Source organism: Pempheris klunzingeri, chromosome 20, assembly GCF_042242105.1.
Source record: "Pempheris klunzingeri isolate RE-2024b chromosome 20, fPemKlu1.hap1, whole genome shotgun sequence".
Taxonomy (NCBI): domain Eukaryota; kingdom Metazoa; phylum Chordata; class Actinopteri; order Acropomatiformes; family Pempheridae; genus Pempheris; species Pempheris klunzingeri.
The window spans coordinates 15093982-15121049 of record NC_092031.1 but is presented as its reverse complement, the minus strand read 5'-3'; the positions used below and the strand labels follow the sequence as shown (position 1 = coordinate 15121049).

General features: G+C 43.3%; 2 protein-coding genes across 2 annotated transcripts in view; one reads left to right on the top strand and one right to left on the bottom strand.

Annotated features, from left to right (window-relative positions):
* shisa9a (shisa family member 9a) overlaps positions 1-16629 on the bottom strand; it is a 41596-nt gene extending 24967 nt beyond the window's left edge. The window contains exons 1-2 of the mRNA XM_070852433.1: positions 16115-16629; positions 15235-15341 (exon numbers count right to left, since the gene is read on the bottom strand). Coding sequence (XP_070708534.1) covers positions 15235-15341; positions 16115-16629 — 622 coding nt within the window. The remainder of the gene's footprint in view (positions 1-15234; positions 15342-16114) is intronic.
* Positions 16630-19698: 3069 nt separating this feature from the next.
* The window catches only part of cpped1 (calcineurin-like phosphoesterase domain containing 1), a 34384-nt gene continuing 27014 nt past the window's right edge, over positions 19699-27068 (top strand). Inside the window, exons 1-2 of the mRNA XM_070852417.1 lie at positions 19699-19901; positions 23147-23365. Coding sequence (XP_070708518.1) covers positions 19838-19901; positions 23147-23365 — 283 coding nt within the window. The 5' untranslated portion in view covers positions 19699-19837. The remainder of the gene's footprint in view (positions 19902-23146; positions 23366-27068) is intronic.

The window sequence follows — 27068 nt, the reverse complement described above, 5'->3', positions numbered from 1 at the left end:
TTCGTTTGCACATTCTCGTGTGGGTATTTGCACTGAGCGTCCATTTGTGCAACAGTTTGGCGCTGCTTTCCGTGTGAATACTTTTGTTTTTCCCCACGTGTCTTTGTTTCAAGCATCTACGTTGATGAAACACTGAATGTCATGCGATAGCTTTGAGGGTCCGTGCAAGCGAATGGTCCTGCAGAGTGCCAGTGTAACCGTTGGCTCCTCTTCACCGCTCCGTGTCTTGGCAACAGTGAGTGTGAGGGAACCAGTGCTAGCAGACAAAGACACCTCCTTCTGCCTGACGAATGCTGCAGAGCAGGGAGGCAGGCAGGCGAGAGATGGCTTCTGTGTAACAGCATGGGGCTAAGAAGTGGGTCATAAGGAAATCCCCATATGGACGACCCCCACCATGCACCCTACCCCTCTGGGCCCTGTCCGCGCTGCCAGCAGCCTTCCGAAACTAACCCAGAGCCCAGAGCGAGAAGCACTGGAGGGGACGACCACTTGGCTACATATACAGTGAGTTGTTTATCAGGAATGATCTCTGTCCCTGATACAGATTGTACATTTTAACAAGTCACATGTCACACGACTGCATGTGCACAGAAGACCAGTCAGTTAGTGTTTGTCAGTGTAATCAAATTGGCTCGTGTAAGGGAAAGTTGGAATAGTTTTAAAGTGGCCGACCTTCTGATTTTCTACCAACACCCAAATTATTGCTGCTTTGTCTCAGTAATCCACCAAGAATGGCATGACCAAAAACTGCAGATCACAGGGATCATAGGAGACCTTCCAGAAACCTGCAAAATAGACAGACCACATCCAAACTCAAACTCTGTATAAAGAAGATCATGTAAGAGTGCACTAACGGATGCAATTAGGCTGTTGTGGCTCAGAAAAGACAAAAAAAGGCTCCCGCTGGAGGCACAAGTACAACACAGAGACACACACACACATACATATGCATGCATACTTCCTGTACATTACACACTGTATATTGTTTCACTCTGACATTATCTGCCACTTTGCCTTCTGGTGTCTCCTTCAGATGTATGCTCACACACACACACACACACACACACACACACACACACACACACACACTTCTGCACCCACCGCCTCATTCTCATGTCTTCCCAAATGAACAAAATCTAAACTGGTTAATTATGAGATTCATCGCTGTTAGCACCTGTTAGGTAATTAATGCCAATCACTGCCTTCTGGGGAGCAAAATTATCCTCTATAAAAACACGGTTTAGCTAGCATCGCTCTCTGTCTTACCTCTCTGCTCTTGTTTTTCCCTCCCATTCTCTCTCCCCCTGCTTATCAAACCTGTTTTGCCCCATGCCTGCTGCTAGCAAATCATCCCGGAAAACAAATAAGCACCGCTATAAACAAGTGTTGCAGCGATGGCTGCGCTCGTGGATGGAGCAGTGTTGGAATTCCATCCACCACCAGATGGGTAGACAGTGTGGGAGTGTGGACGTGGCGATGGAGAAACTTGAGATGTCAGTTAGAAAACGCAATCAGAAAACAATAAATAATTTAGGACCGAGCTGATGCTGGGATGGTAACGGTGGTTCTGGCCGGAGTGGTGGTTTCATGACTGTATTTTGATATTCAAACCAATAGTATATTATGAAATTTTAAGACGTGCGTTGCAAATTTAATCAGACGTCAACCACTTGATATTAAAACCTTCACTCCAGGGTTGCTGCAGCTGTAGGGTAGGAGGCAGTGGAGGATACCTCAACATGAGCTTGATTTTCTTCTCAGAGCTAATATTGATACACTGCTTGCCAAACACCGGTTTATACTAAAGCTGAAAACCGTGCAATTGCTGGCAAATAAATTGGCTATTAAAGGGTTTTTATTTTAGCACTGATAAACCATTAACACAAACAAGACATAAACACACGGATTATCATTTACAAGATTTGCAGCCTCTGTTGGGCCGTACTCTGCACTTCGTTCAACAAGAAAAGTCATTCATTTAGTAGACACTAAGAGACTTCAGCTTCACGGAGTGTTTTTACCAACAAATGACAGGAGCAATGTAGTTTGTTTTCACATTCACAAAAGAACGTGGAACAATGTGAGATGCATTACAGTTTAGCAAGCTTGAGATGGATATTGTGGTTCAGGGGAGGCAGTCATACAAAAACGTAGTCTGTAGCGGAGGCAGCGCTGCGTGCAATACATCACTGACGGCTTTAACTGTTGATCTTAGGGCGACGTGCAGCCTGGCGGACTAATGAACACAATCAGAGAGGCAGAGACGATGAGAAAAAACATGGGATGGGCAAAGAGGAAGTGGCTGACGGTTGAGATGTATTGAGGGTGCAGATTAAAATCAATACAAACATGCATCTGGAATAAATGACTCATGTACGGCGGGATGAAATTCAATATCATGCTGAAATAACATGAGGAGCAGACGGGCAGCTAACTCAAATGTTTGCACTCAAGGTCATGCATGCAAAATGTCCCATTTAAGCCTCGACAATGTTCAAAAGCACACGCGTGCACGAGCAGCATGCTTAATGCGATGGGCCGAGGCCAGAGTTGGAGACTTAGAACACCTGGATTTGAGTTGAACCTCAGCTAATAATTGAGGACTTGAGAACTGATTGCTTAAGACTTAACTTGATTCAAGTTTTGACCTTTTAAAATCCCAGAGCAACACAAAGCTCACATAACAACATCAGGCAGGCTTCACATCAAACTGCCAAAACTTAAATATTTAATTATTAATCCTGCGCATTTAAAGGACTTGTTCTCACGTATGTAGGAAACACCGTTACAATATGCATGACCTGTATAATAATGGTCAGAATTTAGAGATCTACTAAGTACTTGCATCTTGAATTGGAATTGGGAAAAAAACTTGAGATTTGACCGAAACTGAAATGTGGACACATCTTAATATCATTATAAGTTTAGCAGGATCATCTGAAGCACTTTATTTGGCAGTAATATCAAAAGGGTTTTTTGTGTGTAATAATTGCATAAAAGATATTAATTATTCTTCATAGTGATCTCTATAGTATCGTGTTTTGAGAAACTGTCAAATGTCACTGCAGACTAAACTTGTTTCATGCATTTTTTTTTTCCCTACAACTATTTTTGTTGTCTAAGGTGTTCCTGAAGCTATTTGATCATCATCCACAATTATTTTTTCAGCAGCTCCTCCATTTGTGTGAGATAACAGCACACTCAAAAAAATCAAGGCTTGCACACTGTATGCATACCGACTTCACTCACGTCACTTTTTCAGTATGAACAGCCTGCATAATCAAAGCCAGCTTAGAGGGTTTTGTAGTATGGAGATAACATAGCTAAGTTTAGTCAACCTGAGTGTTAGTTTAAATCCTGTTTGATCATCTGACTGCTCGTGCTTCTCACATCAGCCTTTGTTATAACAACGTTCAACCCTGTCGCCTAGAAATTACATTTATATACGACGAATTTGCTTTCCTAATTACGTTTTGCGAATGTTATCACTACATCAGTGCATGAAACACTACATTTATGCCCCGCAGTCGACTCGCAGGGAGGTCCAAATGCAGGACTGTCACATCAGAGCCCAGAGGTCATCTCTGCTCTCTAGATAAGTTTAGGCAACAAAAGCACTTTGGTTACAGTGAGGGAAAGGTCATAAGTTTGGTTATTTTGGTGGAAAACAAATGAACATTTTACTGATAATTTACTGAGAATCAACATTTTTCCTACTTGCCAGGTATGCCAATTAACATTTCTTCATTATGTTAATAGAAAAATGGAATTTGGTCCACATTACGTTTCTCACAAAACATATGTGATGATGCAAATTAGCTGAATATAACCGTAATTTGCGGGAGACACGGCCACAGTGTTGCCACATTCCCAGATCTCAGCAATTAGCTTGGTTAGCATAATGTAATTATCATCATCAAAAATTATGCTTGAAGCTATACAAATAAGACCTAGGTAGTACTGAACCGGAATTACACTAAAAACAAACTGGCAGAAATCAAAATTGGATACGTGAGAGAAACAAAATTGCTCACAAGCGTGTTTGTACCACTTACCTGCGCATGCACGCATACATACGCTCACAGTCCTACACACATGCAACATACACACTTCAAACCCTATTCTCTCTGCCTCCTTCAGTTCTCCATCTACTTATCAGCTTCCCTCTTATTGTCTACCTGCACAAGCAAGAAATCCATGTCTCCCATCTTCAGCCTGTGAACTATGCAAGACTGATGCACCTGCCACATTTACATCAATACTGTTTGTTCACATTTGACATGTAACAGGATCGCCGATGCCACAGCAAATAGGGACTTTGTACACAGAGGAGCTCTGGGCCAGTTTGGGACTAAATGAATGTCAAAGCACAGAAGCCACATTGCTATAACAGTGGAATGTTGCTATTGTGTGCCCCAGGTCGAAAACGCAACAGGGAGCTTTGTCTGAATCCTATCTGCTCTGGGTCTTCCCACTCTCATGTGAGGAGTGGCCTGAAAGATCGATGGCCTCAGTATAGATTTCCTCACTCCATCTTTCGGCAAGCACTCTCAGCCTCCCTGCTTCTTTCTTTTTCACAATCTTTCCCTTCTCATCTCTCGCCCTCCACTTGCACTCTCGCCGTCTTCATTTTTGTTCCCTCACTTTATTTCTCTCACAGTATCTATCTTTCAGACTTGGCATGTGCGACTACTCTCAGTCAGGCTCCGTATATCAGAATAGGAGGGGGAAAAAAAGCCACTTTCAGATCCCCTCTGCTTCCATTTCCCAGGATTCCTGAGGGGGACTGATTCAATCGCTGCCTGCTGGTGAGGTTGACAGTGACATCTAAAGGTACCTCTCCCTCTGGATGCCTGTCTCTTATGCTTCTCTAGAATTCCTATTCCTCCACTGACTCGGCAGCACTCAGTGCAATTGCTATCTCTCTATAGTGAAAAAGTACCTTTCTTGTGTGATTGGAGATGGTTATCATAATGTGCGAAGATGTATAGAATTGTAGGATTATAAGATGTGGGTAGACACTCCAGGGAAGAATTAAATCTGCATACAGGAGTTCCACACACAATAATAGAGTTAGATAAAAGTTGACTGTACCATCACAGACAGAGTATTGTGTACCGTATATTACAGGGCAGTCGCCTAAATTAATGTGCTCTCTGATTTTCCAATAAGGTAAGCTCCGTTGGGAGTATGAAGCTCATTAAGTTGCTTTGTGTGCAGACACAAAGCCGCACTGCTGCCAGTGATCTGATGAGAAGATACTGAAATGGTGCATTTGCATATATGCGAGAGACTAAACACAGCGGCCAATGAAAGAGCAGGAAAACAATCCGAATTTCCATATTGCATCAACAGGTTCAGCAAACCATCAAGAGCATGCTTTTGGCAAGAAAGGATTTCAGTTCTGTGGCTTTGAAATTGTTCATGTGTATATTTTTTTAATTTATTCACAAAGGATTGATGCCATGCATAGCTTTTTTTTTTTTTTTAAACATGGCTTGTGCTTGAATATCCTGATTCAGATTGTATTTACTCCAGACCACACATCTTGGTCTGGTGTACAAACATAAAGCAACACAGCAGTACAATGGTGTGAGACAGATCTTTAGAACAAACCAAATCACTTGACTGCACCTGGTTTACATTCATCCTTGGTTTATCTGTCTGCAATAATAATATAAGCTTAAACATAGATGAATGTCACTGACATACAAACTTGGAACAGTGATGGATTCATTGACAAGTTCTCTTTAACAGGAATGCTGATTGATTGATCAATTGTCAAATGCTTTTGGGTAACACACACTTCCTTTCATGACCAATGTGTACCACCACAGTTGAAAGCGACAAACATTTGCAACATTTAAGCCTGTTATAGCGAAAATAAAAATGTTCTGAACATGATGAGCATACAAGGGGACACAGGACAGGTAGATTATACTGGGACTGTATAATCTGACTGATCTGAGAGGTTCATTCGTATGAAGATTGATCCCACTCATGCTTATAAGCTAAATATGAAACTGCAGCTGGTTACCTTAACTTAGCGTAGCATAAATACTGAAGACAGGTAAACAATTAGCCTAGCTCTGACCAGAGGTTAACTAAACAAGCTGTAGGCACCCCTAAAGTTCACTAATTAACATTTTACATCTCATTTGTTTAATTCTTAAGTTTAAAACGGACAGTTTGTGGTTTTGTGCTCAGACTATTTCTAGGCCGGCGGCGTTGACTTTCTTAAGTCCCGCTGACGCTCCGTTTGCAGTCGTTATGTTGAGCTGAGCTAATCAGCTGCTGGCTGTCATTACAAATTTAACATCAAACATCAGATTGGATTTTCTCATTTAACTCTCGGCAAGAAAGCAAATAAGCTTATTTTGTAACATGTCAAGCTTCTCCTTTAATGCTACTGTTTGAAACTGGGTCACCATTGTAACTGTTAATTCAAGTTGACCACAGCTGTCGTCCTGCTTTCCAAAGGAGCAAACTACAAACTTTTCAGAGCCACATTTTATACTTGAAACAGGTTTTCAGTGGATCAGTCCTTCAAAGATTCCAAAGCTAGGATAAGTGCAAGTCTCACTGACAATATTGTGTATTCAATCAGTGTTCTCCTTGACTCTCATCTTTGACACAGAGGTTTTTTTGGGGCTGTGTGAAGCTTTCGCTAATAGTGTCAGGTTATATGTGGGCAAAATAAATACAGACACCTGAGGGAAAAGCTCCCGAAAAAAAACAAAAAAAAAGATTTGATCTCCTGGTTTGAATCCTCCAAGGAAGGAGATTTGTTTCGCAGTTGTAAATCATCTCACAGCACAAAGAATATTCAATGTTACAGTATAATGCAACAGGTTTAGAGGGCACTGATGCCCTCTAAACCTGTTGCATGCATGTATTGTAAATGGCTACAAGGAGAAACACAATCACACCTCTGCTCCTCTCAAGGGAAAATGGTGAGAATGTCATCAGCGAAAAGAAAAACCATGAGTAGAAAGAAGAATAAATTCTGTAACTACTGCCATAAGACACGAGAAATGCCAAGACAGAAGACAACGGTGGCCAGAAGCCGAGGGAAGCTGAGAGCAGGGCGATTGCTGCAATCAGGGGAGTGGAAAACAAAACTCTGTTTCTGTCTCTGTTTTTGTGAGTCGTTCCAGGCTGGTAATTTGCAGGCAGGAAGACAGGCACAAGATCTGTCGGAGCGAGAGCCCAGCATCGTGACGCATTTCGCCCAGCCACATGTCCCCTACCCACGGGCCAGCGCCCAGCAGGATGGGGGGTGGTGAGGGCGGGGGTTGTTAGCTGGTCCACGAGATTGTGTGTTTCAGTGTTTGTGTGTGTCCATATGCAAGTGCGAGGATGGGAGGGTGCGCGGAGGGACGGCTGCCAATGTGTCCCTACCTCCTCGGGGCAGGGTGGTGAGCGAGCCAGGCCATACTGAAGCCCGCAGGCGAAAGAGAGAGCAAGACGCGGAGCTTGCTCTCCTAAGACCACCGCTCTGAGTTTGGTGACGGGTGTGTGTTTGTGGAGAGAGGTGGCATGGGTAGTGCATAGGGATGTGAGGTTGGGGGGGAGGGGGGAGGTGGGTCACAAATGCGCTCCCAGCAAGAGATATCCCAGCCTGTAACATTGCTCGTGGCATCAGTCAGCTAGCCAAGCAAATCTGCTGCCTGCCCCCGGGCTGTGTGAAACACCGGCCTGGAACAGAATACATGTGTGGATACGGGGGTTGTACACGTGTGGGTGCCTTTTCGTGTCCATACGCATGTGTGTGCATGAGAAAAAGAAGAGAAAAAAAAGAGCCTTCAGTACTTTTGGGGATAGGGGAAGTGATCTGTTGCTTTGGCCAGTTCATCCAAAACAGACTGTTCTCTTTCAAAGCCAAGACTTTCAAAATGTGCACACATGAGGAAGTGACTGGCCAACACATAGCTTAGCTCCTATGAGGCTGTAAGTCTAATAAGATAAGACAGCTCTGTCCGACCCTTTCATCAACACAACCAGTGATATTCCAAATGTCTTCATGTCAAGTGATTTTAAGCTGGATGCTATTTAACACTATTGATTATATAAAAGCAATCTTGGAACCCATTGGCTATCCTCTGATGATAATCTAATCTTTAAGGGCAAAGGCCAATTGTTTGGGGCCAAGACTTCTTTTTCCATGTGCTGGTCAATGAGTTTTTTTGAACAGATGTCTGCATATGAATGAGGATATGTTTTCAAATTAAATAGCTAATAAAGAGCAACATCATCATCCTGGGTTGCATTTCAGCAAATGAACCCAATATGCTTCTTTTGCCCTCCACATGGACTATTTACCTGGATGCAACCCAAGCTTGCTCAAACCTGATTGGTCAATACTCTCAATCACAGCCGCTGGTGTTTAGGTGTTACAGAGCACTCAGGGTGTGGATGTGTCTATTTTTTATATTATATATTTATATTATTACTACTTGTTTTTCTTTTTTCTTCAAATCCCACTCCATGATCTTCCACATACCCCCTGGCAACTACATAAGTACCCCTGGTTGGGTGTCGCTGATGTACTCCATGAGAAGAGAGCTTGAATACTAATAGAACACAGCTGGAACACTGCTGGGAAGTGTCGGGAACATATATACTATTATCATCAGCAATACATAGGATTAGAGCTCTATTCTTCTATTAAAAACAGTCAAAAGGAAAACTGTGTGACGATAGTGGCAGATTACAGAGGATTTCACACAGCGTAACACGGCTACATGTTAGAGGGCCTAAATAGACTTTGAATGCTACTATGGGATTCTAGCTGCTTACTGACAGACAGTGAGCGTGTTCCTACTAAACGGAGGATGGCTGTACTCTCAGTAGCTCCCCTTCTGCAATAACAAACATAAGAATGCATGCATTGAGCTAAGTGCCTCTTAAAGCTTAAACACAGCCAGAATTACAAACAAAAACGCTGACTTGAAACCTGTGTTTATCTTTGTTAATAATTAGATTTTTGTGTGAATTCATATGACAGAAAATAATCCCAATATTTGCGAAAGGCTTGACTCATTAATTTGAATAGTCGATTAAGGAGAGTCAGTGTAGCAGTTAATTAGAAACCAGTGGTGATAACCACCTGTTCAAACATACAGATGGGAAGTCTGTCAGCTCAGCCCAAGACTGCCTTCGAGTGCTGTATCATCACAGATAGTCAAATGCAAATGAGACTGAAATAGATTAAGATGGACGCAATATTGCTCACCGCGCCCACAGGTTACATGCCTGGCATATGCACGCGCACGAATACGCAGGCGCATATGATGGGCACGAAAGTGAACCTACACATGACACGTGTGTGCACCTGCAAACACACACACACAGGCACACACATAGTCACAGACGTAATTACCTGTCAGATGCAAGATGTGACTTCCTGGGAGTAAATGAACTGATTAATATTCGCGAAGAGGGTGGGAGGGGGGTTGGTGGTGGTTGGCAGATTAGAAGTTGAGATATTCACCGTTCCTATTGCTTTTTTTTTTTTATTACAACACCACAGTGACAGGATGGGAAATTACACACTGGGTCACGCAAAACACTAAGGACAGAAAAGGATGGGCAGCATACATTAGACCACCTTCTCTGTCCATCAACATTCTGTTTGATTTCTTTAGATGCCCGCAGAACGGGTGCTTGTTCCAATTTAAATTACCTTTCATAAAGAAGCTGATGCTCAGAAACAGGAGCGTGATGTAGCTAGGGGTCGCCCGCTAAGTATGGGGAAAATCACACTTTCTTCTCGAGGATTTCTTCTTGTTTTCCAATACATTCTTGCGTCTTTTCTCCCTCCAGTCCTCAGTCCCAGTCTCCTCCCCCCCCCCAGGTTGGGCTGACACCTCCCTGGCTGGCCTTCCTCCGTGCCTAAACTGAGTGAATGTCTGCCGCTGGTCGATGCTCGCAGGCTGTGCGGCCCCAGAGCCCTAATAAACAGGAGTCTAATGGCATCCCTGGGCTGCTGAGGGGCCTCACATTAAGATAATTAGGCGGAGAGAGGGTGCAGGAATGAGGCTCTGGAGAGGAGAAGGAGACGCTTCTGCACTTCCTGAGAATCTGAGCCTGTGACTTACTTTTTGCTTTGTTGCTCACTGTAGCCTGGTACACGCACAAAATCAAGGGCGTGTGTGGCACCAAATAACTGCACCAAGATGTCTGAAAATGTGGGAAAGCAACGTGATTTGTCAGGGTGACAGAATATTAACTAAATTACCTTTGATGCAAGGTATTAGAGACCTGTTGATGTCTGACAGCTTGCACAGAGGGTGAATTGTGCCAAAGAGTGCAGACAAGTCTATTATGTAGAGCTCAAGTTGCAATATGTGGACTAAAATCTTATTAATTCAGTCTTAGCTTGTATTTCTCTAATATTGGCCTTTTGACAGTGACATTAGGGCCTCAATGGCTAATCTAATTTTTGCTAATGTTTTTGGACATGATTTGAAAGTTGTAGTCCATTAAGAACATATCAAGACTTAAAACACAGCAACATTTGGGGACGTTTTTTCTTAGATGATCACTCTCAATCAGGGTGGTTGTGGTTTACTGGTTTCACCTGAAACTTGCTGCCTAACTATGAATTTTCTGGGAGAAATCAACTTTCAAGATGGTGGCATGTGCTAAAGCCAAACAGTCTTCAAAACGCCCTCTCAGAAACCTCTTGGTGAAGTCGAAGGCATAGAGTCTATGATTTTCTTGAATGAATAGTGCAACACTTTGGGAAATAGTCTTTCCAAGACTTAGATGAGAAGATTGATATCACTCTCATGTCTGTATGCTAAATATGAGTAAGCAGAAGATTAGCTTAGCTTAGGTTAGCTTAGCTTACTTTAGCTTAGTTTAGGTGCGGGGAACAGCTAGCCTACCTGCCAGCACCTCTAAGGCTCACTAATAAACTTGTTATATCTTGCTGAGTGGATATATCTGGCCAAGGAATAGTGTATTTAACGTAACCAACGTCAAGCTAGCTGTTTCCCCCTGGGTGCAGTCTTTAAGCTATGCTAAGCTAACATGTAGCTGCTGGCTGTTTGTTACCAGACTGTGCTGCTTACAGGCAGAGTGAGCAAAAGTAAATCAGTAAATAACTAAATAAAACAAACATTTTCCTCAATAGTTTGGATGAAAGAACACTAGCTGTAGATATAGCCGCCGCTTTACTGTCTCTGCAATAAGCCATGAGCCTGAAAAAGACACTCAGGGATGGAACCTCGGCTTCACCTCCTTTCTCGCCTTGTTTGAACACGAGGACAGAACCTGAGCTTCAAACGGATAGGAGCTGGATTGACGCCTCACAGATAACTACCTCCAGCTCTGTCATTTTCTTTTTCACTGCGTCTCTTTACTTGTTTCTATGGCCTGTGCAGCGGTGTGTAGGTTCACTAGCCGGGGCTCCTCTTTCCGCTCTGACACTCTGCAATCAGATGTGACACACTGAAGGCTCAGGTGACAGCTGGGAAGACAAGGTCACACAGTCACCTGCTTTTAACGAAGGATATGCACAGCTCCTTTTGACAGGCCTGCACTGTGCACACTTAAGGCACTGCACACACACACTGTGCGCACAGCACGCGTGCACCTTCACTCTCACACACACACACACACACACACACCCTTGTACAGACATACTCACGAGGCGGAGTTGGAGTGTTTTGCAGACAGGGCCTTTCTCGTGCCTCTGCAATCTCAGAAGCAATTACTTATTAAAATTTCATCCTTCCCATCTCTGAATGTTTAGGAAAAGATTATAACTGCTGGGGAGGTAATTAAGCCTGCAAATGGTGAATTGAGTTGTGAATACAGAGTGCTGTGTATGTGTGCGAGTGTGCGCATGTAGTTGTGTGTGTTTTGTCTTAATAAAACTAATAGTGCTGCCCACCTAAAGCTCTTTAGTGTGATACCCATAATGACACTTACACAAATAAGAAGTGCAATATTTGTCTGGAAGAAGCGTTCAGTGTAATAATTCATAGGGATAAATACTATTTTCCAATTAAATTTCCAGACTTAATTCTTCATTAGATTTTACATTAAGTGTAGAAATGAGATTAGCTGCTGCTGCTGCTAGTTCCTAGTGCCAGACATTGTGGTGAAAGTCCTCCTGAATGAAGTGGCTGTGGCTCAGATGTTTTCATGGCAATCCAAACAGGAGCGTAGCTACAGTGCTGCTTCACTATGAAAATGGAGCTTGACAAATGGTTGCTGCCATCAGTCCTGAGTGTTGCCACAAAGATCTTTTGACTCCTCACATCGCACGGTTCCTGCTCCCTCCATCGGTCTCTCTTTCCCCTCTTTCTTTCCATCCCTCCCTTCTTTGTCTCTTCAGCTCTTTGATGCTGGAAGTGCAGAGACGCTGGATTTTGAGCCTTTTAAGGATTCAAACAAAGTCTCTGGGTTTTGAGATGACATGAAAGTCTGCCAGCACGCCCACCTGGGGATTGGTGGGCTGGCTGGTTCTGGTTCACAAAACAACCAAAGTGTCCGTTTTATAATATGCAGTAGGTTGCAGGGGGGCCCCTGCTGGATATGCACTGGAGCCCAAAACATAACAAACACAAACCTCAGGCTTTTGTACTAACTAATTGATGTTGTGTGTTCCTCACTTGTGTGGTGCATGTGATAATGATTATGAATTATTAACAAACAGCAGAGCACATTGGGAATAGGGCTTTGTCTACCTTTCTATCTGTCGACAAATGCATTCAATAGAATGCTGGCAAGGGAACCATATAAATGATAAAGCAGCAGTGGTCATCAGTGTTTCCTTTACAGACAAATAGCATTCTGTGACTGACAGTCGCACAAGGCCCAGAGGAATTTTCTCCCCCTATATAAGCAGCTGATACGTGCCACATCAGATTTATTGATGCCGGCAATAGGGCAGTCTGGCCATAAGCTATAATCAATACACAGTTTGCACTAAAAATAGATTTTCCGGCAAAAACCTGCACCATATCTTAACAAACTTCAGCTGGTGCACATGTACAGTGGCCCTTTTAACCCGAGTGCTCATCTTTACATTACAATTGCCCCTCTTTTAACTCCTCTTCTCCCCCTTTTTGCATTTGCAAAATAATTACATTTTTCATCTGCATAATTCACTCTATTTATCTTCTGTAAATCACTTAAAACAAGAATAACATGTCCATATCCAGCAAATCCATGTCTAATTCCTCCCCTATCCAAACATCCTCCCCGTGCGCCCATGATGAATCGTCTCCCTTGCCAGCGGAGGGACCTGTAACCCAATCAGGGGGCTGTCGGGGAGGATCCCCCCCAGATCACAGAGGTTAATAACATTCCACATGATCACCCGCAAGTCCGAGGATTAGAAGGTTCAGCTGAGCAGGTTCCACATTGCAAATAATAATCACTATTTCACAGCAGTGTCCTCCCGGCCACTCAGGTAATAGGCCACCCCGCTATCTCATCTCTCCCACAGTGAGGGAAGAGAAAAGGCTCGAGCGGACCCCAGCACCTACTGAAAGTGTTATTTATCTCTTTTCATGGTATCATGGTAGCATTTTTTTTGCCTGATCCCCCCCCCCCCCTCCATCTGCCAAACCATTTAAATGAATGCAACCTTTCTTCCCCCCTTTCCATGAGCTGTGCTCTCAACACGATGTTGATGGTGTCTGTGGGCGTAGTGCTTCACGCTGAGTAGGGTTATGTCACCTGGTTGTTAGTCAGGGGAGCTGTTGTAGGATTACATATTTATGTCATTCTTGCGAACAGTAGTAGTTACTCAAGTAGTTACTCATCCCTCTGCCCCACCCCCCTGCCCCCACACCCCACCACCACCACTTCCTTATATGTATACTTCCTGTCTGTTGTAGCATTCAACAGCGGCTCACAAATCCCAGAATTTCCTACCGGCTCACTGTTGATAGTTTAAACTCAACTGTGAGTTGTGAAATTTCCAAACATGTGAAACTTGTATTTAGGAGTACAAAAATCATTTCTTTTCACAATCTAAGCGATAGGAAGTGGTCCGAATAAACAAAATTTCTGATTCACTTTATTTGAATTGGAAAACATATAAAATAACTTGATCTGCCTGGCGAATCTTTTCCCTCTTCCCAAAACTATGACTGCAACACTCAACGCCACAATAAATAACTTGGTGAAATGTAGTTAAAATGCGGCCAAAAAGAGAGAATGCAGTGTTTTTCATTATTTCAACTGCAGTCGTGTGGAATCGCACAGGGTGCCAATCATGAATGGCTTGCTAGTGACACCAGAAAGAGTGTGAGTACAGTCACTATCCGCCTCAAACATACTGTTTATGGTGAAATTCATCTTAGATCTGCTTTTGTTTTGGGACAAGAAAAACAGATCGGTGATGCAACTTTGAGGGTAATCTGAATGCTTTGTGCTTACTGTTTCCATGTGTTTATGATGTGTGTGTGTACTGTATGCTCTGGTCTGTGTGTGTGTGTGTGTGTGTGTATTCATCTGTTTGATCTTCGGTGTTAAAACACAAAGAAGCTTGGTACTGTAGCTGCCCACGGGACACAGCAGAAATAGATGGCATTCATACGCTCTGTATTCTACCACCACCACCACCACCACCACCACCACCCTTCAAACTAACCAGCGCCCCCCCATCCCCCTACACACACACAAACACACTACCATCTTCACCACCACTTCCTACCAACTCACACACACACACACACACACACACACAGACTCCCACCTCCCCTTTTCTCTCTCACTCATTATATCATGTAGGCATGAACCAAAATAAAACAGTGAATAACGGTTGGATTTGAAAAGCTGCAGAAAAGGCAGGCAGATATTCTCTTTCTAGCGGGTTATGAAATGGATGGATATCTGGCCGGTGCCAGATAAAACAAAACCCAGTGCTGTCATTTGAGACAAAATAGGAACAAGCCTGCAGGGATGTGTGTGTTCTCCCAGTGCTTACTCTGTATCTTTGAGGATTTTCCAACTGCTCACCGCCCAGACGCGACTTAGGCTCAAAAACGGTTGAGTCCAGCTGAGGTGACTTGATCTGAAAAACCTCACATCCTCAAGTCACTCCAGGTGACCTCATGAGGGCCTCTGACACCAACCTGGAGAACATCCACTTCAGATAAGCAGCTTTTTTTGGGCCAGGCACAGGCCCCACCCACGCCTCCATATGGTGAAGTTACACACACAGTTCACAACACACCATTGATGAACTCAAAGAAAACTAAAACTCACGGAGATTTGTGGACCTGGAAGCATAGTGCTGCGAATGCATCCCTAGGGCCTCCTCCCCCCGGTACTGCTCACCTGGACACCCGCCCTGCAGCACACTGGCGACGGCCCTGTCAGACAGACAGACAGAGAGAGAGAGAGAGGAGGGAGAGAGACGGATAGGCGGTGATAGATGAGAGGTGCAGACATGAGGAACTGGGCATGGTTGATTTAATTATTCAGTTAGGCTGCACTGCTGTACGCATCTCTTCGTGAAAAGTGTGAGTTGGTGCAGCCAAGTGGAAGAAGGCGTGATTCTGTCGTAAAAGATTTGGTTTCATTTACCCTATCATTGCTGCAGTTATTGCACACCTTGCACTCTTGCCAGCTAGATGACACCATGAGGGTAAATAAAAGCATCTCCACTGATCTCCACTCAAGACAGAATGGAGCACAATGGAGCGCAATGCCGCCTTTTACTCTGGAGAAAGAAACCGCCCCCGCCTAATGAGAGAAGAGTAGCTCACGTAATGCTATGCTGTGCCACAATAGATGGATAGAACACGCAGCATCCACTTTTTTTTTTTGCATAAAGAAAGGATGGAAGAAGTTGCTCTGGTTGCATTACGCCTGGTGCGTTTTAAGCAAATTGCAGGTTAATAATGTAACTATCGTGCTTCTGTGTTTCAGTGTATTCCCAGTGTGCACTTCTGATGTGCGCAGGGGCAGGTGGGTGAGGAAAAGAACGACGCGTTGTGCGCTCCGGATCAGTGCGTGCGTAGTCTACTACTGCAAGTCTCTTTGTAAACAAGCGCACAGAGAGAACAGGCAGGCGGGGAAAGAGGGAGAGAGAGAGAGAGAGAGAGAGAGAGAGAGAGAGAGAGAGAGGGAGAGAGAGATTTACCTGGACATGTTCTCTCTCTGAGGCCGGTGCGCCTTTTCCAGCCCCAGTTTGGTGAAAATCCCCACGAGGGCCATAATGGCCACTACTCCACATATGATGTAAACAATTAAGTTCGTCTTGTCTTTGGTGCTGTCGTGCATCTTGTTCATTTTTTTGTAGGGAGTCTGTCCGGTCTTCATCCACACCGGGGTGTCATAATTTTTACAGGTGCTCTGGTCCAGCCGCGAGTGTTTGTAGGAGCAGCAGAAGCGGAAGCCACAGGTGCCGCAGCAGTAAAGATAATTGCCCGTTTTGCAGATGAACGGCGGGTCCCACTGGCCCATCACGTCGTAGTAACCCCGGCATTTGTCCTCCGTGTGCGGGGTCTCCTCGGACACGCTCTCCTCCTCTCTGGAGCCGTTGGAGGTGGCGATCATTACGAATCCTCCGAGCAGTCCTGGCTCCCCGTCAGCCTTGCACACCAGAGCCATAAGTTTGAGCAACAAGAAGCCGAGGAGAAAGTATTTCCCTCTCATCGTGCTTTCTCCTCCGTTCAACTTCACGCGGAAAGGAAAAGACTTGGAGGGAGGAAAGAAGGCGCGCGGTCATGATACGCTGAAAAGTCCAGAAACACACATCCAAATAGCAACGCACCGACATCCGCGCTCATGGACATCTTTATTACCATGTCATCATCCCAACAAAAGGCGCAGAATTAAAAAGAAAAAGAAAAAGAAAAAAAAAACAAAGACTCGAAATGATCTAAACTAACTGCTCTCCGACGCGCGCTCTCAGCTGCGCACCTACGCGTCTCCTCAGAAAGGCATTTGCGGGCTCTGATTTCGCGTTTTTCGGGAGTGCATCACTTCACGTATCCATCGGTGCGCTCTTACGCACAGAAGTAGGCTGACACACGAGCCGCGCCGAGGATGAGAGCGCAGTGAGCGAATAGAGGAGCCGAGGGTGGGAGAGTCTGGTGCGCAAAAGGAGAGAGGAGGAGGAAAACATGAGGAGGGAGAGAGAGAGAGAGAGAGAGAGAGAGCCTTTATTGTGGAATATTATTATAAAAGCCCCGAATACGCACATCACTATTCTGTTTCTGTTTTGCCGTCGAGGAAAGGCGTGGGAGCCCCTTCCCCTCTTTTTTCTCTCCACTTTTTGCATTTTCAGTCGTAGGTTGCCTTTGTTTTAGAAATCCTGAAGTCACAAGCAGCTTAATGTGCTACAATAGGCAGAGGCTGGCAGAGCTTCTTAGAGCAAAGGGACGGATTTCGAAAAAGAGCCCTCCACCAAAGATGTGGCCCCCGGACGTGATGCCTGCTGTGGGACTTTGGGAAAGCAGTAAGGGTTCTTCCTCAAATGAATAAATAATGACAAGGCTGTGGAAAAACAGTGAACAATAGACCTACTGTGTGAGAAAAGCATTTTATATGGGAGAAAGTTTTCTATTTAGTGAATATCTCACCTTCTCCAGGTGCACTTTTTGTTTTTGTCAAACAGGTGCTGTGAGAGAAAAAAAAAAAAAAGATTAACTGCCTGAGTTGAGCTCAAGTGAGCTGAAAAAGGCAAAAAAAATCTGACATTTTCCCACCTGCAAAACATACTTATACAGACCTGTAGCACAAGTGGTCTGTGTCAGATCATTTTGGGGATAAAAAGTAGACACCTGAAGGACCTTCAAGGTTATTTGAACTGTCTGGCCGCAGTGAAAGTGAGTAAAATCAACAATTAATACTCATTCAAGTATGAAAAAATATTAAAGCAAGCACATATCTCTCACCAGTCAACAGGATGGATGGATAGATGGTTAGTTTAAAGTGAGTCCTGACTGTGACTGCTTAGCGAGGTCTTTAATCTTTATAATACATCAATCCAGTTATGCTAAAGTTTAGGAATAAAATGATTGGTTGGTTTGGTTGGTTACTCAGCACCCTTAGTGGCCCCTGGGCCTCCCTGTGGTGTTCGGTAATCACTCAAGAAAATTAGGCTAATTCACTTTTTTTTTTAAATATGTGGTAGGTTATTCTTATTTAGGACAATTAAAGGTTCAGTAGGTAGATTATTATGATTAGTAGGTCATAAAAATAGCTTTTTGTCATAATTGCTGAAACTGTCACTTAATCTTGGCAGTAGTACCAGACAGGTGCTCTGAATGAGTCAGGTGCATTTGGCTTCCTAGCGCTCCTAAAGTGTATGAATGAGTGAAAACAAACGATCAGAGCAGTAAGAGTCTCTAATGCAGTGTCAATCACTGCTGTGATCTGTTGATCCAGCACATTTCCCCACATCAGTCAACCAGCGATCTGCTCTTCTGCTCCTTTATAATCACACGCAGAGCTGATCTGTGTCAATAACCCACAGACTGTACATCAGAAGTGAGCGTAGCCACCGTGACGTCACCCACTGGTTTGTGGACCACCATTTTGCAGCCTCATGTTTAGCTTCATGGGCGTCACCATGTTGGTTTTTTGGAGCCAGAAGTGACGTTCATTCCAAGAAGAACGCCTCTGATTGGTTAGTCACAAGTTAAAGCATAGACCATCATTTATAATAATAATAATAATATAATACATTTCATTTAGAGGCGCCTTTCTGGCACTCAAGGTCGCTGTACAAGAAGACATTTACTAAAATTAACATTATGTTGTATTGAAGAAGACTTAAAACTAGCAACTGAGACCATAAACTCATAAGGAACACATTGACTGAGGTAAAGTCAAGTGAGAAGTGGACTCATTTTCTCATAGACTTTCAAGAAAAAGACACAACTGACAAAATTGTGGAATAAGCTCCAATCCCAAAGAGCAGTGACTCCTATTTCTAATCGTACTCTTCAATTTTGAGGTTAAGTTCACTCTCATCTCACTGCTACCAACTGCTGCTTTGAATGATATGCCATGGTTTTCTAGTTGGCTGCCTGCATGCCATAGTGTTATTCTTTTATTCAGTTCAATCAATTCAATCTGGAAAACAGCAAATGCGTAAAAATCAGCAGATCATGAACTTAATGTGCACTTGTCCCTCTTTATGTCTCTGTGGGCCCTGCTTCTGGGAATAAGCACATATCACTAGTTAGTAAATACAAAACTAAATGTACATGCCTACAAACAGGTCAATCAAAGGCAACATACATGTAAAAAAATGTGTGATCTAACTTTTTTTTCTCATTATTATCACAATTCTTGGCCCACTGTATCTTGTGCCTTGGTATTTCTGGTTTAATGATGTCTGTATAATCACTGTGCAGGCTACAGGTCGTGTGTGAACAGTGCTGAACAGGACAGTAAAGGTTAACATCTGTCCTGAGCACTAAATCTCCTCAGACATCATTAAAATGACGGACAGCGCTCCACTTTGTCGCTCTGCCGGGTCACTTGCTGCGCATGCGCACAGTGCTGACAAGTCAAAATCTCACAAGAATCTAAAAAACAAATTAAATTTTGTTTTGTTTTTTGGGGGTTTGGCTCTTTAATGAATTGATTAAACACACTTTAATATGAAAACAGAACACACCGCTTTCTTCCTCTTTTAAAAAAAAAAAATTCTGACCCGTTGTTTTGTTTGTCAGACTGAATGAAGTGATTGAGTGAACGGGTGATAGCTCCATGGACAGCACTCGGCTGCTGTCTGTCTGCCCGCGAAGACCGCAGGGGGCACCGGGCTGCGACACACCGAACCTGCTCGGAGGGTGCCTGACAGGCTCACAGCTCACAAATTAGTCCGCTCGGACAACCACTGGACCTTATGGCTGGCAGTGAGGATATCTTTCTCAGGGCTACACAGCGGACATTCAGCGGGCTGACTGAAGGTAAGTGTCGCTAGCTGCAGGCAAGCTAACTCCGAGGCTAAGCTAGCTAACGCCTCCTCTAACTTGGCAGCTCCACCGCGTTTAGTTGTTGTTGTTGCTTTCTGCAGGTTAGTTAGTCTGACGAAACAGGCACTTGGTAGCTTTTGTGTAGCTTATGACCACTGTCGCCAACCATAGCGAGGCTAGGTGCCTAGCTTGTTATTGGGAATCTCGTGAGAAGTGTTGGCCCTGTTCCAGTAGAGTTAATGAGTCAAATAAGTGCTGCTAAACACTATTTATCACTGTTGTGTAGAAGCGCCGTAGCCTACTGTTAAAGGTCATAGGTAGCACCTGCTGGTTAAATACTGTAAGTGGGCTGATAATTTAAACTTTCAACACTTGTTCTGGTCTAATACTCCTCTAAATTGTGCAGCAACATTTCTGAGGAGGAGTTGTAGCACAACTTGAAGCGCTGTCACAGTGGCAGACCTTATTTAGGTCGAATAAATGTCTCATTCCTTAAGTGTATAATTCAGTCCTGCTTTCAAGGTATCCAAGCACCCAGACCATACAGTAAACACACTAACATGCTATGTGTACGTCGACTTCTACGTTTTCTGGCCTGTTTAGTCCTTTTAACAACTATAAGGAATCCATCTATATTAAGGGAACTCAAGGGAATAAATTGAAATGCACAGTAATTTACTATATGCAGCAAAAGCAAGCCCCCTTGTGCTTTGATCTCACATGATGATGTACTTTATTTAGAGCACACTGTCTACCACCTGAGAAATCTGTGCAATTTATGTTTGTAGTTGTGCTCGGCCAGGGCAGCCACACAAGGCTGCTGCTTCTCATCTCCTGTCATGAGAGCTGAGTCGGCTCTTGCAAGTCCTTGTGTGTGTGTGTGTGTGGTTTTTTTTGTCTTTTATTTTATTTGTTTCATCTGTCTGTGAAATAGTTCACAGATCTGGCTCCAGAGAGAGACATTTTACTTTAAAAAATGCTCAGCGTAACAAAAAGCTTGCAGGAGTTGTGATTTGCAGCTTCATAAAATCTTTACAGATCGTTTTCTGTTGTTTGGAGCGCTCACAAAGAAGATGGCTAATAACTCAGGAGTAGGACCGAAATACGCGTGGGTGTACATTCACATTTGCATGTCCCATGGCTATATATGTGCACACTTGTGTGCCAGCGTGACCTGAAAATATTCCTTTGTAAAGAAGAGCAGGTCTTACCTTCTTACTGAGGTGCGTATTGTTAGGTAATGATTTCCATATGCAAACGCTCATAAGCTGAGACTGAGTTTAGAGACTTTTCTGCTGAGCTGCAGGAGTTGCAAGATGTGCTGATGAAAGTTTTTGATGTGTTTTTATGAGACTGATCTGGTCTGCATTCTCTCAAGAAGTAAATGCTGATAGACTGTCATAGACCTCTGAGGTATATTTAGGCCTAGGTTTCAGCAGGAAACTTAACTTTCTACTACAGCGGTCATGGCAGCTGTTTAAATTCCCCATTTGTCAGCAGTTCCCACTGTGCAGTCTTAAGTTAAGATCAAGGCGAGGCCGGTTTGGACTGAAGGCATTCTGAAATAATTTGACTGAAGAGATGATGGTGATCATAAAAGTAGAATGTGTTTCCCCTCGCAGTTTCATAAATGTCAGTTACACCGATGGACTCATTGTTAAGCTTTCACTCATCTGGCTCCCACGAGCAAGACACTCTTTGTCGCTCTCTTTTCCCGTCTTTGCTCAAGAATTATCATAAACTCATTTGGGAGAGAGATACATGGAGAGCATGTTAAACACAGAGGATGTTGAATAGCTTGTAGTCCCTGCTGAGTGTGAGTGAGGGGAATTGTGGAGAATGCAGATGCAGTCTCTCACAGTGACAGCAGTACGTAACTACAGTGCTGCCTCCACATCCTCCGGAAACTAAATGAATAAAGCAGAAAGCTGTTGTGCAGGCCTGCTTTTAGCATCTGTCCATTTGCGGGCACAGGGGGGGGACTCCATTTCCACAGCACTTTGTCGGGATTTCTCATGTCCCTCAAGTCAAACCTTGTCATTACCATCAGCCATTCTTTACGTGGAAAGCCAGGAGCAGTTTGCCTTGTTAATGAATATTGGAGAGTGATTAGATTGTAGGGCCCCCTTCTCTTGCGTAATATCAGGATTACGCAAAACACGTGTTCTTTGCCATTCATGCCCCGAAATGTCGCTGTTTGTTAATTACTTGGCACTGGTTACTCAAGCAGTGAGCATGTACAGCTTAAACAAAAGTACATTACACCCCTCCCTCCCCATCTTCAAGTCCCAGGCTTAAATCCTGATCACAGCACTCTGAACTAATCAAGTGTTGTGTTCATGAATAGAATGCTTCTACATGAAGCTTTCACAGGAGGCCTGATACAGCAGAATGACTAATGCTGTGGTGACACCTAATCCCATAAAGCTTTTACGTTTCGGTATATTACCATGCGCAGCGTTCTGTGTAAGCATCCTGTGATACATACTGAATTGTAAATGCTCACAGAATGTGACGTTAATACCCAGCAGATAAATCAAAAGGTCAGCTGCTAATGAAGGCCGTGTCCATTCAATGAGTATGTGGACAAGATTACATTTGAGCAAAAGTACCCAGTTATATGCATATTCCATTAATAGGTAAAGCAACACTTTTTTTATCTTTGAAAAACCATATATTCAAGTCTACACATAAGTGTAAATCAGTATTATTTGCTTTTTCTCACTGTATTAGTCTTATAAAAATCCCATCAAGATCGTTTGTGTGTATTCTCACTTCCACACCAAGTGGCTGTAGAGATTGACAGTTACACCATGAGGTGGTGTTAATTGATGACAATTTATTTATTAGATTTATGCAACTGTGAGAGAACCTAAAAAGGTGTTGTATTTTGTTCTTGTAAAATGCTAAGAAACCTTTTAACACAGTGCACTAAGTAGAATATAAGTGAATTTTTTTTATATCAATATTTGATTAGACATAATGCAAGGGGTCCCTGTGAGAAGCACATTTTTTATTCTACACACTAGTCTGATCAATTGGTAATAAAAATATATTAATTAGTGCAACTTCATCCTTTGAAGTCACCAGTTTTGCATTTCTTTCTTTCCTCCATCATCCCAACATAGCGTAAAGCTGCAGCTTTGAATAAGTTTGATTGCGTTGTGGTATTGGTAGTATTCTGCATCCGTCTCTGTCAGCACAACTGCTGAGTCTGTTCTCGTTTCTTCTTGGTCCAGATGCAGAGCGTGAGTGGACGGGACCGTTTTGCTTCATCCAGGCCGCAGACCCCCAGCTCGGGCTGATGAAGGCCTGGAGGGACGGCGACTGCGATGGCGGAGGGGACGTTTGGGCCGAGGAGGTTGAGCTCACCAAGCAGGCTGTGGAGGCCGTGAACCAGCTGAGGCCCAGGCCAAGATTTATGGTGCTGTGTGGCGACCTAGTCCATGCCATGCCAGGTAGGGACAAAGCAAACACAGGACACTGCACTTGAAAACCTTTTTTAAAGTTTCAAGAATCACACGAGAGCATCACTGAGAGAGCGAGATTGTTATTAAAGTTTTTCAAGTCTTTCTTTTCAAGTCTTTGTCATTTTTAATGATTGAACATGTGTGAATCCTGCTGTTGCGTTGTGATAAAATGCAGTTTGAAGTGCTTTTTTTGCTAAACAGTGAAATACTTAAAACCTCTAAGTGATAAATACATGCTGTGTTCTGAGGGCCATAAAGAAACAACAGCACATGCTTGCTGCTGAAAACAAGCCACAGCAGCGAGGAAAGGGTCCCAGCAGACACACAGCCGTATGGACAGGAAAAACAAGACACTGGCATCAACCAGGGTCACTGCCAATTATCCACCTCATGTTGGAGGACATAATATGAACTCAGAGATGCCAGCTGCGTGAGCTTTAACTCGTCTCAGTCTCTTTTAGTCAGACCAAACAACTCAGCAGCGGTCCCACGAGCGTCATCCCATGGCATCTGGTACATCACACAGGCTTGTGCAAGTGCAGCACTTATTTCGAAGTGTTTGAAATGGCTCTCCCAATTACAGATGACGGCATACTATTTAGAAACGCAAGCTGTGATTTCGCGCGTTTCACCAATCAATTTCCTTTTTAATACCTCGTTTGTATCCCACACTCCTAAGCTGCACGCAGGCACATTTTGCACCCAAAGCTGAGATCTTGTTTTTCATCAGAGACATCTAAGTGATCAAAAAATGATTAACAACCACCACCTAAAGACTGTAAAACTACAAAAAATAAAAATAAACACCTGCTGACCTTTGGTATTTGTGGCCAGTGTATATAAAAGTTCATTAGGCTGCTTCCTGCTTTCACACACACAGTACAGCTTTTTAATGTGACATTATATTATATAAGAAATTAAACTTCCAGACAAGAACATTAAATCATCGACTCCACTCAAATCAACTGATCATTAGCTGGTCTCAGCCGATCTATTGATCTACTTACACCCCCAGTACCATACATCTAAATGCTATGGCTGATATCCAAGCTGGGTTTACACTCATTTCATCCAATAACAGCATCACCACTACATATTTATATGTATTACTATGCGACTAAAGGAGTGCAGTGACTGGTGGTTAGCAATGTTGTCCCACATGAAGTGGGTTGGAGGTCCTCCGTCTTCCTCCCACAGTCTAAAGACATTCAGATTAGGTTAATTGGTCATTCAAAATTGCCCCTAGGTCTGAGTGGGAGCGTGAATGGTTGTCTGTCTGTATGTGTTGGCCCTGTGATTGACTTGGAACCAGTCCAGGGCTCCCCGCTTTGCCTCTCATCCAATGTCAGCTAGGATTGGCTCCAGCCCCCCCCTGCGACCCTTGAGGATAAGCGGTATAGATGATAGATGGAAGGAATGCAATTTACGACACAGAGCAACATCAGTCTATGCTTTAAAAGTGGAACTGCATCCAGGTGACTTATCCTTCACCTTGTGTTATCACTGAATAGGGGACTATTGCCATCCAGTTGAATTGGAGACTGAGTAGGTTGCAGTTGCAGTGTTTACAGTCTTGTAGAGCAGCGATCAAGGTCTCCCCGGGCATCAGAAGCAGGTAAAACACAAGAAACTCAAGCTGGCCAGTCACAGTTCTTGTTGACTCTTTGTCGTTTCTCTGTAGCCCAACACGCATCACGCATGAATTCACTTGCATTGCAAGCTGAAAACACACCACTGACGACCAGCAACCTGAGCTTCAAAGTTCAGCTTTATTGCTTCTCTGCAAAATATATAAACAGATTTTCATATATTTCAGTTAGAATAAAAATGATAAAATAGGCAAAAGATAGACCAAAGTATATATAGGTAGCACTAAAGGAAGAAATAAAAAGGAGAACTAAGTTATATTTGCAAGGAAGATATGCAGTTACTTATATATATATATGGTGCAAAACAGACTTAAGATAGTAGTGGTAAGGTAGTAGTAGTAATAGTGCAAAAGAGGACGAGCATAACAGAATAGTTTCTTCTGTAAAGGTCAGACTGATCAGCAGCGTTAAACCTAGCTCTGCTAACTCTGCTTCCACCTGCCCAGCATGAGCTGACTTTCAGATTAAACCTCTCTGAAAAGAGCTTTTATTACCAATGTCAAATATATTTGTCATAATAGTAAAATGTGACAAGAATGTTTCTGACTGAAGCAATTAAAATTTCATGCTTTTTCTGTCATATAGGATTCCAAATAGGCATGCAGTGTAATCTGAGTCTCATTGGGAGATGCAGCAGAATTCTTTATTTGTGACCCTGGTGCAGCACGCAGGAGAGATTTGTGATGATTTGCAAAATTAATACACGCATGCATCTCTGGTGACTGGCGTTTAACCAACATGTAATATAACCCTTAAAGGACGCATGGAGTAGGCATGTTATGTTATTACACAGTGATGTTGAATACTGGATTCAGATTAGTCTATCCCGGTATTCTAGGGTCTATTATTTCTGTATAGCAGACTGTTGCAATAGACGCCGTGATAGTGGAAGCCAAAAAATTATTTTTAGTCAGTATTTTGTGTCAAACTGTTGATCTCTTTCGTACAACGCTGTGTGATAAGCAGGATAATGTACAGAGGGCAGCAGTTGTTATTGCAAAAGGAACCCTGATGGGGTGATGCAGCATCCCGACGCAAAGTGAAGGGATCTTGAATCATCCCTTACATAAATTCTCTCACATGCTATCAAATTCTAGCTCTGCCTCATGTCTTAGTCCATTGCTGCACATTCTCAGATATGTTAAAGTAATTCATCGTAATTAAAGAGAATGGAATGTATATAGATAGATTAATGTATTCTCCGCTGCCCTCTGAGATTAATGTAATTAATGCACTCTGTGAAGAACATCAGCTTTGGGATGGTTCAGCTACAGTATATTCCTCACTGAGGTAGGTTTGAATATTGGCCTTCTGTGTTTCCCAGCCAGAGTGTGTAAATAACGTACTCCCTTATGACAGCCGCAGATATTTATCTATAAAATAGTACAGGCCTTCTGGCTGTTCTCAGGCAAGTTTAGTTTCTGTGCTAATGAAGATTTAGGCTATTGATTTAACCAGCCACACTTGAAAATCCCGTCTGATTCTAAAAATCAGTGTAAGATAGCAGCCGGTGTGTTTTCAGGTACGGCTGCCTCTGCAGCTGAGAGGTAGAAAAGTTTTCTGGCCTGTTTGTAAACCTCAGACCCCCTGTGTCAGCATGTAACATTTATCTATAAAAAGCACCTGGTTGCCTTCAAGCTGTTTGTATAAAGGCAAGAGTTTGTTTGTTGAAATGGTTTAGCTGTTGAATACTAGTTGCAGATGGAGAATATGATGCCCTTTAATTCAATCATTTGGTTTGTAAGTGATTTCTAATAGTTAATGTCCGTTGGTGTCTCTCCATCAATCTGATGCCGGGGGTCAGACTTGCTATATGTTTTGGAAGCAGGACAGAAAGCTGACTTGTTTGGCAACAGTGGCAGCTGTTTTCCCCAAAATAGATTTTCTGAATAGAACTGGACTTGAAAAAGGTTGGAGCGAGAAATGGATCGTCAAGTAAATACAATAAGAAAACGATCCCACAATCGATCATCCAGCTCGATTTCCATCCACAGCGCATGACTTATAGAATTCAGTCGGTTCAAAAGTTCATAACTTAAGAG